Source organism: Procambarus clarkii, chromosome 21, assembly GCF_040958095.1.
Source record: "Procambarus clarkii isolate CNS0578487 chromosome 21, FALCON_Pclarkii_2.0, whole genome shotgun sequence".
Lineage (NCBI taxonomy): Eukaryota > Metazoa > Arthropoda > Malacostraca > Decapoda > Cambaridae > Procambarus > Procambarus clarkii.
In genome coordinates, this window is record NC_091170.1 from 43,226,671 (window position 1) to 43,241,249 (window position 14,579).

Here is a 14,579-nt window from a genome sequence, read left to right on the forward strand (position 1 = left end):
GTCTACTGGGCTCTATCATTGCTATATTTGAAACTGTGTATGGAGTCTGCATCCACCACATCACTTCTTGATGCATTCCATTTGTTAAATACTCTTGACATCAAAACAATTCTTTCTAATATCTCCGTGACTCTTGTGAGTTCAATAGATTTCCCACTATTACGGGTAAAATGGGGCGTTGAATTTTCAACTTTCTATCAAACAGAATAGTGACGGTAAATCAAGTAAGATTAAACCCAAGTGCAGTGAAAAACTCTGTACCTCAGGGCACAGTCCTTGCACCGCTGTTATTTCTCATTCTTATCTCGGATATAAACAAAAACACTAGACACAGCTTCCTGTCAATCTTTGTAGATGATAAAAGAATAAGCATGAAAATTTCCTCTGTAGAAGACACTGAAAAACTGCATGCAGATATTAATAAGGTCTTCGACTGCGCAACTGAAAATAACGTGATGTTTAACAGTGACAAGTTCCAGGTACTGAGGTATGGTGGAAATCGAGGAGGTTAAACGAAACACAGGGTATAGGACAAAATCAGACCTACTCATAGAAGGAAAGCAACATGTAAAAGATCTGGGAATTATGATGTCTGACGACCTGACATTTTTTGAACATAACCGTGCAAATATAACGGCGGCCAGGAAAATTATAGGATGGATTATGAGAACGTTCAAATCCAGAGACCCCACAGTAATGCTAATATTATTTAAACTTCCCTCTTCAGAGCAGGAGAGATCTCTGAATTAGAGGGAAAACATAGAACATATACGGCACGCATAGACACGATAACACATCTAAATTATTGGGACCGTCTCAAAACTCTAAAAATGTACTCTTTTGGAAAGGAGACGAGAGAACTATCAAATAATATATACATGGAAGATACTGGAGGGCCAGGTCCCAAATTTGCACAGTAGAATAACAACATACTGGAACGAAAGATACGAAAGGAAATGCGAAATAGAACCAGTGAAGAGTAGAAGTGCCATAGGCACAATCAGAGAACACTGTCTAAACATAAGAGGTCCACAGCTGTTCAACACCCTCCCAGCAAGCATTAGAAATATTGCTGGAACAAAGGGGAATGTAGTCAAGAGGCACTTCGATAAGTTCTTACAAGAAGTGCCGGGCCAACCAGGCTATAGTGGGTATGTGGGCCGCTTCAAGCAACAGCCTGTTGGATCAAGTTATCACAAGTCGAGCCTGGCCTCAAGCCGGGCTCTGGGAGTAGAAGAACTCACAGAACCCTCTCCAGGTATGCTCAGGCGCCAGTGAGGGGAGGTGTGGTGAGGCACCCCAGGCGTCAGTGAGGGGAGGTGTGGTGAGGCACCCCAGGCGCCTGTGAGGGGAGGTGTAGTGAGGCACCCCAGGCGTCAGTGAGGGGAGGTGTGGTGAGGCACCCCAGGCGTCAGTGAGGGGAGGTGTGGTGAGGCACCCCAGGCGTCAGTGAGGGGAGGTGTGGGGAGGCACCCCAGGCGTCAGTGAGGGGAGGTGTGGTGAGGCACCCCAGGCGTCAGTGAGGGGAGGTGTAGTGAGGCACCCCAGGCGCCAGGCTGGTGCTGTACTCTCCCACAGACGCTGCGGCGCCCCGTGCCCCCCCCCCCCCCCCCCACTGTTATAACACGGAGGCAGGTCCGTGTCCATTTTAGACAAGACACCGTCCGTGTGCCAGGTGACAGATCAATAGGAAAGGCAAGATGATTGACCTGAATGGTTCGAACTTTAACTGAACTGATCCATCTTCAGCTGCAGTTGAACTTGTCAATCTTGATCTGTAGTTGAATTGATCAATCATGGTCTTTAATTGAATTGATCAATCTTGGTCTGTAGTTGAACTTACATTCTGAAGCTGGGCTTGATTTGATTTTATGTTGTTTATAGAGCTTATAGTTATCATATGGACGGCAGTGAAGAGGTTACAGAACAACATAATGGGTTTAGGAACTCGCTGTCAGCTAGTGTTTTTTAGGTAAACAATGTACCAGGGTGATGTGTTACTGAAATGTTTACAGTAGGTTAAGTAAATTTGAACACGTGGCTATAGTTTTAAATCGGGCTTGAGGAGTCCAATGCCTCCAGAAGCTGACTACATATAGTACAGGTGAACTGAAACAGGCGTCGATTTAGGTCTGATAATATGGGAAGGCATCGTCGAGAAGGTATGAAGGTGAGGTTAGATCAATCACAGCCCCAACGACGTCAAACACCAGGGGAAGCAAGCTGCATGTCTCACGAAAATGCACCGAATTCTGACTCCACATTTCACCTCAGCAACGTCTTATTTCTGACCTTTTGATGAGCAAACTGTGCGCGGGAGTCTCGCGACGCCGTCAAGAATATGATGGTAGGTATTAAAATGTGAGCAGAGGCCTGCTCATGCATAAACGTAACTCTAGGTGCTTCCCTGGTTTAATGGTGCACCGTCCAAGCTTAAGGGTTATGCTGTTCTGATTAGTGATTTTGTTGTTGTTGTCACACACACACTTGGGTCTCCTCTGTATGGGCTGCATGCAACCTGATGGGCTGCATGTACTTCGTTGCAGGAATCTCTCTCAGGCTTGCAGCCTGGACAGCCGAGCTTAGTGAGAGAGATGTGTGTGTTAATTATGGTTACTCCTCTGGTTCTGTGATTCCAAGCTCCATAATATCATGTTTCTATAGTGCGTCTCGGTTCGCTCTTCTGCCCATATAGTGTGATTCAACCCGCTCTCCTGCTCTATAGTGCGTCTCGACCCATTTTTTGGCTCTCCATAGCCCGTGCTACTTGGAATTTTTTGTTCCGGGTAGCGAATCTTTAACAACAACAACAACGGTGTCCTGGTCCTCTTCCTGAGGCTTGACATCCTATGATAGATACAGAGAAGCAATCCTTTCATATCACTTAATCCAGTCCTTATTTGGTAGGGTGTTCATAGGTGTTACCGCCGCCTCCCGCCCGGTGGTCTTGTCTCTGGAGACTTCCTCTCTCGTGTCCACCACCATCTTACGAGTTTACGTTTCTGGATGGTGGTCTTCAGAGGTCTTACGGCACGATTTCTTACGAGTGGTAGTAGGTCCTTCCTCTTACAAAGGACGTCGTTTTTCGTTCGTATGCGTTACATGAAGCCAACAATTGTCGTATTAAAAAATGGAAACGGCTGGCGAAAGTGGCGTACTGTCCATTTTCTGTTTTGGGTCCTCTGGTAGGTTAGGAGAGGACACTTAACATTGATCGTTTTCTTGACGTTGGGAAACCTTAGGAGGACGGCCTGCACCACTACTTGCAGTCCGTCCTCCTAACATTTCCCAACGTCAAGAAAACGGTCAATATAAAGTGTCCTCTCCTAACTTACCAGAGGACCCAAAACAGAAAACGGGACAGTACGTCACTTAAGCCAGCCGCTTCCATTTTCTAGTAAGACAGGCGCTATGTAACGCAGACGGGCGAACAGCGACGTTCTTTGTAAGAGGACAGACAAACAGGACTGTGACCTGATTGTGTCAGTCTTCACGTCCTCTCGCTCCAGGGCCGTTATAAGCTAGCAGTTTTTTTTGAAATATAGAAATATTATATACTTCTTTATTATTTTTGGGTGACACATGTACATAATAATTTACACTCCGAAAATATTAGAGGAACTGGTTCCAAATCTGAACAATTACAGCAGACGAGCAACAGGTACCCTGAGGGAGAACTCTATCAACTTGAAGGGCCGAAAACTTTTCAACACTCTCGCTACACATAAGGGGCATAACTGGCCGGACTCTCACAGTGTTCAAGAGAGAATTCTACAAACACCTCCAAAGGATTCCTGATAAACCAGGCGGTGATTCATAAGTCAGGCTGCGAGGAAGTGCGTCTAACAGCCTGGTTGACCAGTCTACCACCCACGAGGCCTGGTCGAGAGAGATATTAAATAATATACACCTGGAAAATACTGGAGGGCCAAGTACCAAATCTACACAGTAAAATAACAACGTACTGGAGTGAACGACATGGAAGAAAATGCAGAATAGAACCAGTGAAGAGCAGAGGTGCCATAGGTACAATCAGAGAACACTGTATAAACATCAGAGGTCCACGGTTGTTCAACACCCTCCCAGCGAGCATAAGAAACATTGCCGGAACAATCATGGACATCTTCAAGAAGAAACTAAATCGTTTCCTCCAAGGAGTGTCGGACCAACCGGGCTGTGGTGGGTATGTGGGCCTGCGGGCCGCTCCAAGCAACAGCCTGGTGGACCAAACTCTCACAAGTCAAGCCTGGCCTCGGGCCGGGCTTGGGGAGAAGAAGAACTCCCAGAACCCCATCAACCAGGTATCAACCAGGTCGGAGACTGAGCTACTCGGAACCAACAGCATGTAGACAACATATAGGTAGGTAGTGTGGTCTTAGTATCCCAATGTCTTTCCGTCTATCCTTAGGTAAGAGGTTGTGAACGATCACATTCTGCAGGTAAGTTACAGGCTGGATTGGGGGCCGGGCCAGAGAATGAGATTGGGACCATACAAGAACTAATGTAGTTTTAACAGCGCTCAGGTAGTTTATTTGTGGTAGTGGGCTGGTAGCCGAGGAGCAAGTGGGCTGGTGGCCGAGGAGCAAGTGGGCTGGTGGCCGAGGAATGAGTGGGCTGGTGGCCGAGGAGCAAGTGGGCTGGTGGCCGAGGAGCAAGTGGGCTGGTGGCCGAGGAATGAGTGGGTTGGGAGTATATGAGCAGAGTGGCAGAGTACTCCCAGATAATCTTGGTAACAAGAGTGTGAGGCAGAATCCTGGCGGAAGATTATAAGCTGTGTGTGTGTGTGTGTGTGTGTGTGTGTGTGTGTGTGTGTGTGTGTGTGTGTGTGTGTGTGTGTGTAGACGGCCCTCCCCTCCCCCAACATATATCCAGATAACATAGTGTGTTATACCACAGCTGCTCACCCTATATCATATAGGATGAACTTCTGTGGTATAACACTGTCGAGCACTGTATAACACTGCAGTATACGCACTCAGCCTGCTGATGACACACACACTTGTTGTGTGTTATATTGTATAACACACACCAAGTATGTCACCAACAACCAGTTCTGCTCACCTGTTACGGTAACAACAATTCAACCAACCACTTAGAATGTTGTATATACAAGAGTCGCTTGTCGACACAATACCTCGAGCACGTCTAGACCAGAGACTAAACTCAAGAGTGTACTGTGTTGACAGCTGCCCTGAACACCACTGGCATCACAGTAGTCTTGAGAGCAGCAGAGTTAAACTTGTGATGCACGTAAGGACTAGTTGTTGAGAGTGCAGTAATAACGGCAAGTAATCAGGAGTGAAAAAGACTTACCATTATGCGTGGTTGGTCACTCTATATACACGTAACATATGAAAGGGGGGATGAAAAGCATCATCCGATATCATATTAGTCAGAATATCATGTACACATGTACTTTTTATTGGAAGGTGTCATGCACACTGGTAGCTTTAGGGGAGGGTGTCATGCACACTGGTAGCTTTAGGGGAGGGTGTCATACACACTGGTAGCTTTAGGGGAGGGTGTCATGCACACTGGTAGCTTTAGGGGAGGGTGTTATACACACTGGTAGCTTTAGGGGAGGGTGTCATACACACTGGTAGCTTTAGGGGAGGGTGTCATGCACACTGGTAGCTTTAGGGGAGGGTGTCATACACACTGGTAGCTTTAGGGGAGGGTGTCATACACACTGGTAGCTTTAGGGGAGGGTGTCATACACACTGGTAGCTTTAGGGGAGGGTGTCATGCACACTGGTAGCTTTAGGGGAGGGTGTCATACACACTGGTAGCTTTAGGGGAGGGTGTCATACACACTGGTAGCTTTAGGGGAGGGTGTACCACTAGTATATTTCAGAAGAGTATCTTGGATCAGTGCAAATAACAATGCCAAAGACTAAAGTCAGTCATATTAGTTGAGAATGTAAAGGACAGGTGTGGTCCCATCGGAGAGTTTTTCTATCCTTCAACATCCTTTCCTGAGGCCAGGCTTCCCTGCTGACCGCCTGAACACCCAGACTGTCGTTGCCTGTGGCCCGAGGACCAACGCGGCCTCTTATCCTTCCAAGAATAAGAAGGAAAAGAAGTAGTTTATCCTTCTTAGAATAAGAAGAATAAGAGGATTGGATCCTCAGTAGCAGCCTCATTTGTCGTTGAGATGTAAGTCTCGTTCTGACCTTAGACCTTGACAAAGCACTCAGACGAGTGCGATAGACTTAGTGTAATTGTTTACATCAATTTCACAAATACACAAGTGTGGGTTTTTATCTTATGTTATTGTCTCTGTGAGAAGACATTACCATTACTTACAAGAAATGATGCCGAAACAAAAGTGGACGTTTTCAAGCAACAATTAGACACGTTCGTGTAAGAAGTGCCTGACCAACCGGATTTTGGTGGATATGTGAGGACTACATTGTTGCAGAATTAGAAATTGTATTATTGAAGAACATGAGTTATAAATATCGAAAATTTGGTGAACCTTGGAGATCCAAAACTTCAGATTTCTAGATAAATTCCTGCAAGAGCTGCCTGATCGGCCGGGTTGTTATGGCTATTTAGGCCTGTGGGACGCTACCTACCTTGTGGCTATCTTGTAAAGGTTCCGGGGATCAATGGTCCTGCGGCCCGGTCTCCAACCATGCCTCCCGGTTGGTCGTCTGGTCAACCAGACTGTTGGACGCGGCTGGTCGCAGCCTGACGTATGAATCACAGCCTGGTTGATCAGGTATTTTCAGGAGGTGCTTATCCAGTTCTCTCTTGAACACTGTGAGGGGTCGGCCAGTTATGCCCCTTATGTGTAGTGGAAGCGTGTTGAACAGTCTCGGGCTTCTGATGTTGATAGAGTTCTCTCTCAGAGTACCTGTTGCACCTCTGCTTTTCAACGGGGGTATTCTGCACATCCTGCCATGCCTTCTGGTCTCATGTGATGTTATTTCTGTGTGCAGGCTTGGGACCAGCCCCTCTACTATTTTCCACGTATTATTTCTCTCTCGCCTGGGTTCTAGAGAATACAGATTTTGATACACATAATCGAACCCAATAATTAAAATTACTTATAGAGTGGATTCTAGCGGTAAAGGATCTTTGCGCACACTCCAAATCAGCAATTTCTCCGGCTCTGAATGGGGCTGTTAGTGTACAACAATATTCCACCCTAGAGAGCGCCAGTGTCTTGAAACGTATCATCTTTGGTATCAGAATGGAGGTCTACTCGCATGAAAATCCTAGTGTCATCTGCAAACGATGATACAGTGCTGTAGTTTATGGCCGTCTATGTCTGATATTAGGACGAGAAAAATTACCGGAGCAACCACGGTACTTTGGGGGACTGAGTTCTTCACAGTAGATGATCCGGATATTATTGTGTTGACTATTACACTCTGCGTTCTGTTCGTTGGGAAGTTGAAGATCCATCTCCCTACTTTGCCTGTAATTCCTTTTGTACGCATTTTGTGCGTAATAACATCATATCTTGAGGTTATCTTGATGATTTCGGGGCTTTTTAGTGTCCCCGCGGCCCGGTCCTCGACCACGCCTCCACCCCCAGGAAGCAGCCCGTGACAGCTGACTAACACCCAGGTACCTATTTTACTGCTAGGTAACAGGGGCATAGGGTGAAAGAAACTCTGCCCATTGTTTCTCGCCGGCGCCTGGGATCGAACCCAGGACCACAGGATCACAAGTCCAGCGTGCTGTCCGCTCGGCCGACAGGCTCCCTCTGGTCACATTTGTGGAAATGCTACCAGGCGCTACCAGCATCAGCCTCACTGATGTGACTTATCATAAGGAAGTCTGAATCAGGTCAACCAGGACGGCTGAGGCCTCTTTGGGGACAAGCCACAACACCTGGCACAGAGCAGGGACCCCAACTACGTGTTACAAACACCTGTCACAGAGCAGGGACCCCAACCACGTGTTACAAACACCTGTCACAGAGCAGGGACCCCAACCACGTGTTACAAACACCTGTCACAGATCAGGGACCCCAACCACGTGTTACAAACACCTGTCACAGAGCAGGGACCCAACCACGTGTTACAAACATCTGTCACAGAGCAGGGACCCCAACCACGTGTTACAAACACCTGTCACAGAGCAGGGACCTCAACCACGTGTTACAAACACCTGGCACAGAGCAGGGACTACAACCACGTGTTACAAACACCTGGCACAGAGCAGGGACCTCAACCACGTGTTACAAACACCTGGCACAGAGCAGGGACTACAACCACGTGTTACAAACACCTGTCACAGCAGGGATCACAACCACGTGTTACAAACACCTGGCACAGAGCAGGGACTACAACCACGTGTTACAAACACCTGGCACAGAGCAGGGACTACAACCACGTGTTACAAACACCTGGCACAGAGCAGGGACCTCAACCACGTGTTACAAACACCTGGCACAGAGCAGGGACTACAACCACGTGTTACAAACACCTGGCACAGAGCAGGGACTACAACCACGTGTTACAAACACCTGGCACAGAGCAGGGACTACAACCACGTGTTACAAACACCTGGCACAGAGCAGGGACTACAACCACGTGTTACAAACACCTGGCACAGAGCAGGGACTACAACCACGTGTTACAAACACCTGTCACAGAGCAGGGACCACAACCACGTGTTACAAACACCTGTCACAGCAGGGATCACAACCACGTGTTACAAACACCTGTCACAGCAGGGACCACAACCACGTGTTACAAACACCTGTCACAGAGCAGGGACCACAAACACGTGTTACAAACACCTGTCACAGAGCAGGGACCTCAACCACGTGTTACAAACACCTGTCACAGCAGGGCCCGCCACTTAGTCAAAGTATTGTTTACAAACATACCAACTGATAAAAGTAACACGTGTGTTGAAACTATATTTCCACAAACAAACATTTTATTTGTTCCCGTTAATGGTTTATCGATTTGGTGGAACTGTTTACTATTTTTATTTTAGTTTTGATGACTGATTTTAAAGATAAAAAAGCCGGAATGGCCAGTGTATTATTAGAACACACTGATGATTTCTCTTGTGTGGTTGTGGACTGTAGTTGGTTGTGTGGGGTGGTAACGTTGTCTTGTGCTTGCGGGGGTTGAACTCCGGCTCTTGGGTCCTCCCCCCCCCCCTCACCCTGTGTTGATGGTTGATTGACACTTCGCTAGTTTTGCTTGCGAGGAATGAATTCCAGCTCTTGAGTCTCGCCTCTCAAACGTCGATATGTAACTAGAGAACAGAAGAACAGTGGTACATGCCTGGTGGACCAAACTCTCACAAGTCAAGCTTGGCCTCGGGCCGGGCTTGGGGAGTAGAAGAACTCCCAGAACCCCATCAAGCAGGTATTAAGCAGCCTGGTCGCGGCGACAACCAGTCTATCAGTAGACAGTGAGAACTTAGGCCTACAGGGCCTGACAGCGGCCAGGTCCGGCCAGGTGAAGTGTGTAAGAGATAATGATGAGTGCGTTGTAGCCTTGCTAGTCCCCTTGTGATTACCGGTCTAGATCACAACACAACGCAGGACCTCACACGGACCACAAACCACGTGTTAAAATGGGGATGCTCTCGGACGCAGGTTCGAATCCTCGTCACGGCCCTTGTGGATTTGTTCTAAGTTATATAAAAGATGGAAGTATAGAGGGTGAAGGTTACGGGATCACTATAGCCCGTGCTACGTGGAAATGGTATATCGATTAGCTAAATCGTAAACAACAATAGCGAGAGTGAAGGGGTGATGTGTGGTGCACGGACCTGTGGGGGTGCAACCCGTTCTCGCACTTTCGTATAGTCAATATTGAGTTATTTAATACGTGCATATGTGACATACTAAACATATTAGTTTACCTTGAAAAGCTTCATAGAAAACACCGACCTTACCTATCCTTCTTAGTATGTTAAGATAAGCATCTTATTGCTTCGTAATTACAATTATTACTTAACCTATTATAGGTATAGGTTAAGTAATAATTGTAATTACGAAGCAATAAGATGCTTATCTTAACATACTAAGAAGGTTAGGTAAGGTCGGTGTTTTCTATGAAGCTTTTCAAGGTAAACTAGTATGTTTAGTATGTCACATATGCACGTATTAAATAAGTCAATATTGACTGTAAGAAAGTGCGAGAACGGGTTGGGCGGTGAGCACCATGCACCTCAGGCAGGGTGTAGTCCACGGTACAACAGATTGTCCACGGTACAACCCGGCCTCTCGAATAATACATCGCCTTTTACGTATAAATCCCCTAAGGCCAAACACTGAGGTACGAAAATTGACGTGATGTCCCGTTTTCTATTCATGGGCCCTGGGTTAGATTAGGTTTTGACAATTTAGTACATCAGTTTATAGACGTTCTGAACGCCGGAGAAGATAACTTGTACTGTGATTCGACAGTACTGCTCCTTTGGCCCGTACGTCATCAATTGTGTGCGCGCGCCTCGAACAGGGAACCATAAGGATACCTCGTATAAGTAATTAAATAAACTGATATTTAAACTCCCACCCCGTGTATGTTAATTATACCTGGACGGCCAGGTGGACTGTAAGCCCAGACTTGTACTCTCCGTGTGGTCAGTAGTTGACTAAGATGGTGTGAACTTCACACCGATGACAGGATGGCCTGTTGCATATTACATTAGTGGTCCCTCAGAGGCGCCATCAGAGGCTCTCCCAGAGGCTCTCCCAGAGGCATCCCCCCAGAGGCTTCCCCAGAGGCATCCCCCCAGAGGCTTCCCCAGAGGCATCCCCCAGAGGCTTTCCCAGAGGCATCCCCCAGAGGCTCCCCCAGAGGCTTTCCCAGAGGCATCCCCCAGAGGCTCCCCCAGAGGCATTCCCCAGAGGCTTTCCCAGAGGCATCCCCCAGAGGCTTTCCCAGAGGCATCCCCCAGAGGCTTTCCCAGAGGCATCCCCCAGAGGCTTTCCCAGAGGCATCCCCCAGAGGCTTTCCCAGAGGCATCCCCCAGAGGCTTTCCCAGAGGCATCCCCCAGAGGCTTTCCCAGAGGCATTCCCCAGAGGCTTTCCCAGAGGCATCCCCCAGAGGCTTTCCCAGAGGCATCCCCCAGAGGCTTTCCCAGAGGCATCCCCCAGAGGCTTTCCCAGAGGCATTCCCCAGAGGCTCCCCCAGAGGCTCCCCCAGAGGCTCGGGTGTCTCCTAGTCACTTCACGTCACAAGAGGGTACACCCAGGGTGCCCGTGGTTGTGACTGCGAGATGGGAGCCCAAGACAAGGCGCTGAAACCAAATACATTTTTCCAAAATGTCAAAGACTGGAATATCATACTTGATCATGAGACATATTCTTATACTTAATAATAATTCTTACATTTAAGATTCAGTAATGAAATTAACGTTTAATTTATTATAAATAACGAAGGTGGCTGGAGCGTGTGATTGACAAAGCCATCAACGCTGTCAGGTTATCTTGAGGTTATCTTGAGATGATTTCGGGGCTTAGTGTCCCCTCGACCAGGCCTCCACCCCCAGGAAGCAGCCCGTGACAGCTGATTAACACCCAGGTACCTATTTTACTGCTAGGTAACAGAGGCATAGGGTGAAAGAAACTCTGCCCAATGTTTCTCGCCGGCGCCTGGGATCGAACCCAGGCCCACAGGATCACAAGTCCAGCGTGCTGTCCGCTGGGCCGACCGGCTCCCTCCCACCTCACTCGGCTGTAGTAAGTGTCTTAGATGAGAACACCACTGATGAGCCAGACACACATTTAACAACTAAAATTGATGATGTTCGGATGCGAAGATGACCATGACTTCAATGCATCAGGCTGAAGGTCGGTGGTTGTGTGCCAGATGACGGAGGATGAGACCAGTCCGGGTGGGGGAAGTCTCGCCCACACACACGGGACACCTGTACACACCTAGTTGTTCTCACCTAGTTGTGCTTGCGGGGGTTGAGCTCTGGCTCTTTGGTCCCGCCTCTCAACTGTCAATCAATTGGTGTACAGGTTCCTGAGCCTATTGGGCTCTATCATATCTACATTTGAAGCTGTGTATGGAATCAGCCTCCACCACATCACTTCCTAATGTATTTTATTTGTGACACTAAAAAAGTTCTTTCTAATATCTCTGTGGCTCATTTGGGCACTCAGTTTTCACCTGTGTCCCCTAGTGCGTGTGCCCCTTGTGTTAAATAGCCTGTCTTTATCTACCCTATCAATTCCTTTGAAAATCTTGTATGTGATCATGTCCCACCTAACTCTTCTGTCTTCCAGCGACGTGAGGTTTAATTCTCGTAGAGTCTCCTCGTAGCTCATACCTCTCAGCTCTGGTACTAGTCTGGTGGCAAACCTTTGAACCTTCTACTTCAGTCTTATGCTTGATTGGATATGGACTTCATGCTGGGGCTGCATTCTACAGGATTGGTCTGACATAGGTGGTATACAAAGTTCTGAATGATTCCTTACACAAGTTTCTAAATGCCGTTCTTATGTTCGCCAACCTGGCATATGCTGCTGATGTTATCCTCTTGATATGGGCTTCAGGGGACAGGTCTGGCGTGATATTAACCCCCAGGTCTTTCTCTCTCTCTGACTCTTGAAGAATTTCATCTCCCAAACGATACCTTGTATCTGGCCTCCTGCTCCCTACACCTCTCTTCATTACATTATATTTGCTTGGGTTAAACTCTAACAATCATTTGTTCGACCATTCCTTCAGTTTACCTAGGTCTTCTTGAAGCCTCCTCTGTCTTAATCCTTCTCGTAATTTTGGCATCTGCAGCAAACATTGAGAGAAATGAGTCTATACCCTCCGGGAGATCATTTACATATATCCGAAACAGGATAGGACCGAGTACAGAGCCCTGTGGGACTCCACTGGTAACTTCACGCCAATCTAAGGTCTCACCCCTCACTGTAACTCTCTGCTTCCCATTGCTTAGGTACTCCCTTATCCACTGGAGCACCTTACCAGTTACTTCTGCCTGTCTCTCCAGCTTATGTACCAGCCTCTTATGGGGTACTGTGTCAAAGGCTTTCCGACAGTCCAAAAAAAATGCAGTCCGCTCAGCCTTCTTTTTCTTGCTTAATCTTTATCACCTGGTCATAGAATTTTATTAAGCCAGTAAGGCAAAATTTACCCTCCCTGAACCCATGTTGATGGGTTGTCACGAAGTCTCTTCTCTCCAGATGTATTACTAGATTTTTTCTCACGATCTTCTCCGTCACCTTGCATGGTATACAAGTTAAGGACACTGGCCTGTAGTTCAGTGCCTCTTGCCTGTCATCCCTTTTTGTATATTGGGACCACATTAGCCGTCTTCCATATTTCTGGTAGGTCTCCCGTCTCCAGTTACCTACTATACACTATGGAGAGTGGCAAGCAAAGTGCCTCTGCACACTCTTTCAACTCTCACAAGTCAAGCCTGGCCTCAGGCCGGGCTTGGGGAGTAGAACAACTCCCAGAACCCGCATCAAGCAGGTACCCATGGTGAAATCCCGTCTGGACCAACAGCCTTTCTCACATCCAGAGAAAGGGGGGTAGCCACATGTGGGAATAGCCCCCCCCCCCACATGTGGGTGGGAGTAACCCCCACATGTGGGTGGGAGTAACCCCCACATGTGGGTGGGAGTAACCCCCACATGTGGGTGGGAGTAACCCCCACATGTGGGTGGGGGTAGCCCCCACCCCAACATATGGTTTGGGGCAACTGCAGAGGTGGAGGTTGCTCTAGCTTTTTGCACGGCGCGTTTCCTCTAGGCCTCTGCAGTCCGTCTATTTTCTGCCGCACGGGCCCCTGTGGTGACTTGACTAGATTTACATGTTAAAACTAAAATTACAGGGGCCTGGCCTCCTGTAAGACTACTTAGAAGGCCTGGTCGCGGACCGGGTCGTGGGGACGCTAAGTTAGCAACGGGTCAATCCCCGCCCACGACCCTCCAGGGAGGAGTCGCCGCCCACGACCCACCAGGAAGAGGGCGCCGCCCACGACCCTCCAGGAAGAGGGCGCCGCCCACGACCCACCAGGAAGAGGGCGCCGCCCACGACCCTCCAGGGAGGAGTCGCCGCCCACGACCCACCAGGAAGAGGGCGCCGCCCACGACCCACCAGGAAGGGGGCGCCGCCCACGACCCACCAGGAAGGGGGGCGCCGCCCACGACCCACCAGGAAGAGGGCGCCGCCCACGACCCTCCAGGAAGAGGGCGCCGCCCACGACCCTCCAGGGAGGGGGCGCCGCCCACGACCCACCAGGAAGGGGGCGCCGCCCACGACCCACCAGGAAGAGGGCGCCGCCCACGACCCACCAGGAAGAGGGCGCCGCCCACGACCCACCAGGAAGTGGGCGCCGCCCACGACCCACCAGGAAGGGGGGCGCCGCCCACGACCCACCAGGAAGGAGGCGCCGCCCACAACCCACCAGGAAGGGGGCGCCGCCCACGACCCACCAGGGAGGGGGCGCCGCCCACAACCCACCAGGAAGGGGGCGCCGCCCACAACCCACCAGGGAGGGGGCGCCGCCCACAACCCACCAGGAAGGGGGCGCCGCCCACGACCCACCAGGGAGGGGGTGCCGCCCACGACCCACCAGGAAGGGGGCGCCGCCCACGACCCACCAGGGAGGGGGCGCCGCC

At 49.2% G+C, this 14,579-nt stretch overlaps 1 protein-coding gene across 1 annotated transcript in view; it reads left to right on the top strand.

Moving 5' to 3' along the window:
- The first annotated feature begins 371 nt into the window (after nucleotides 1-371).
- The window catches only part of LOC138367318 (uncharacterized), a 14,839-nt gene continuing 631 nt past the window's right edge, over nucleotides 372-14,579 (top strand). The window contains exons 1-3 of the mRNA XM_069328747.1: nucleotides 372-479; nucleotides 2,275-2,347; nucleotides 13,790-14,579. The exon at nucleotides 13,790-14,579 is cut by the window's right edge and continues 631 nt beyond it. Coding sequence (XP_069184848.1) covers nucleotides 372-479; nucleotides 2,275-2,347; nucleotides 13,790-14,579 — 971 coding nt within the window. The remainder of the gene's footprint in view (nucleotides 480-2,274; nucleotides 2,348-13,789) is intronic.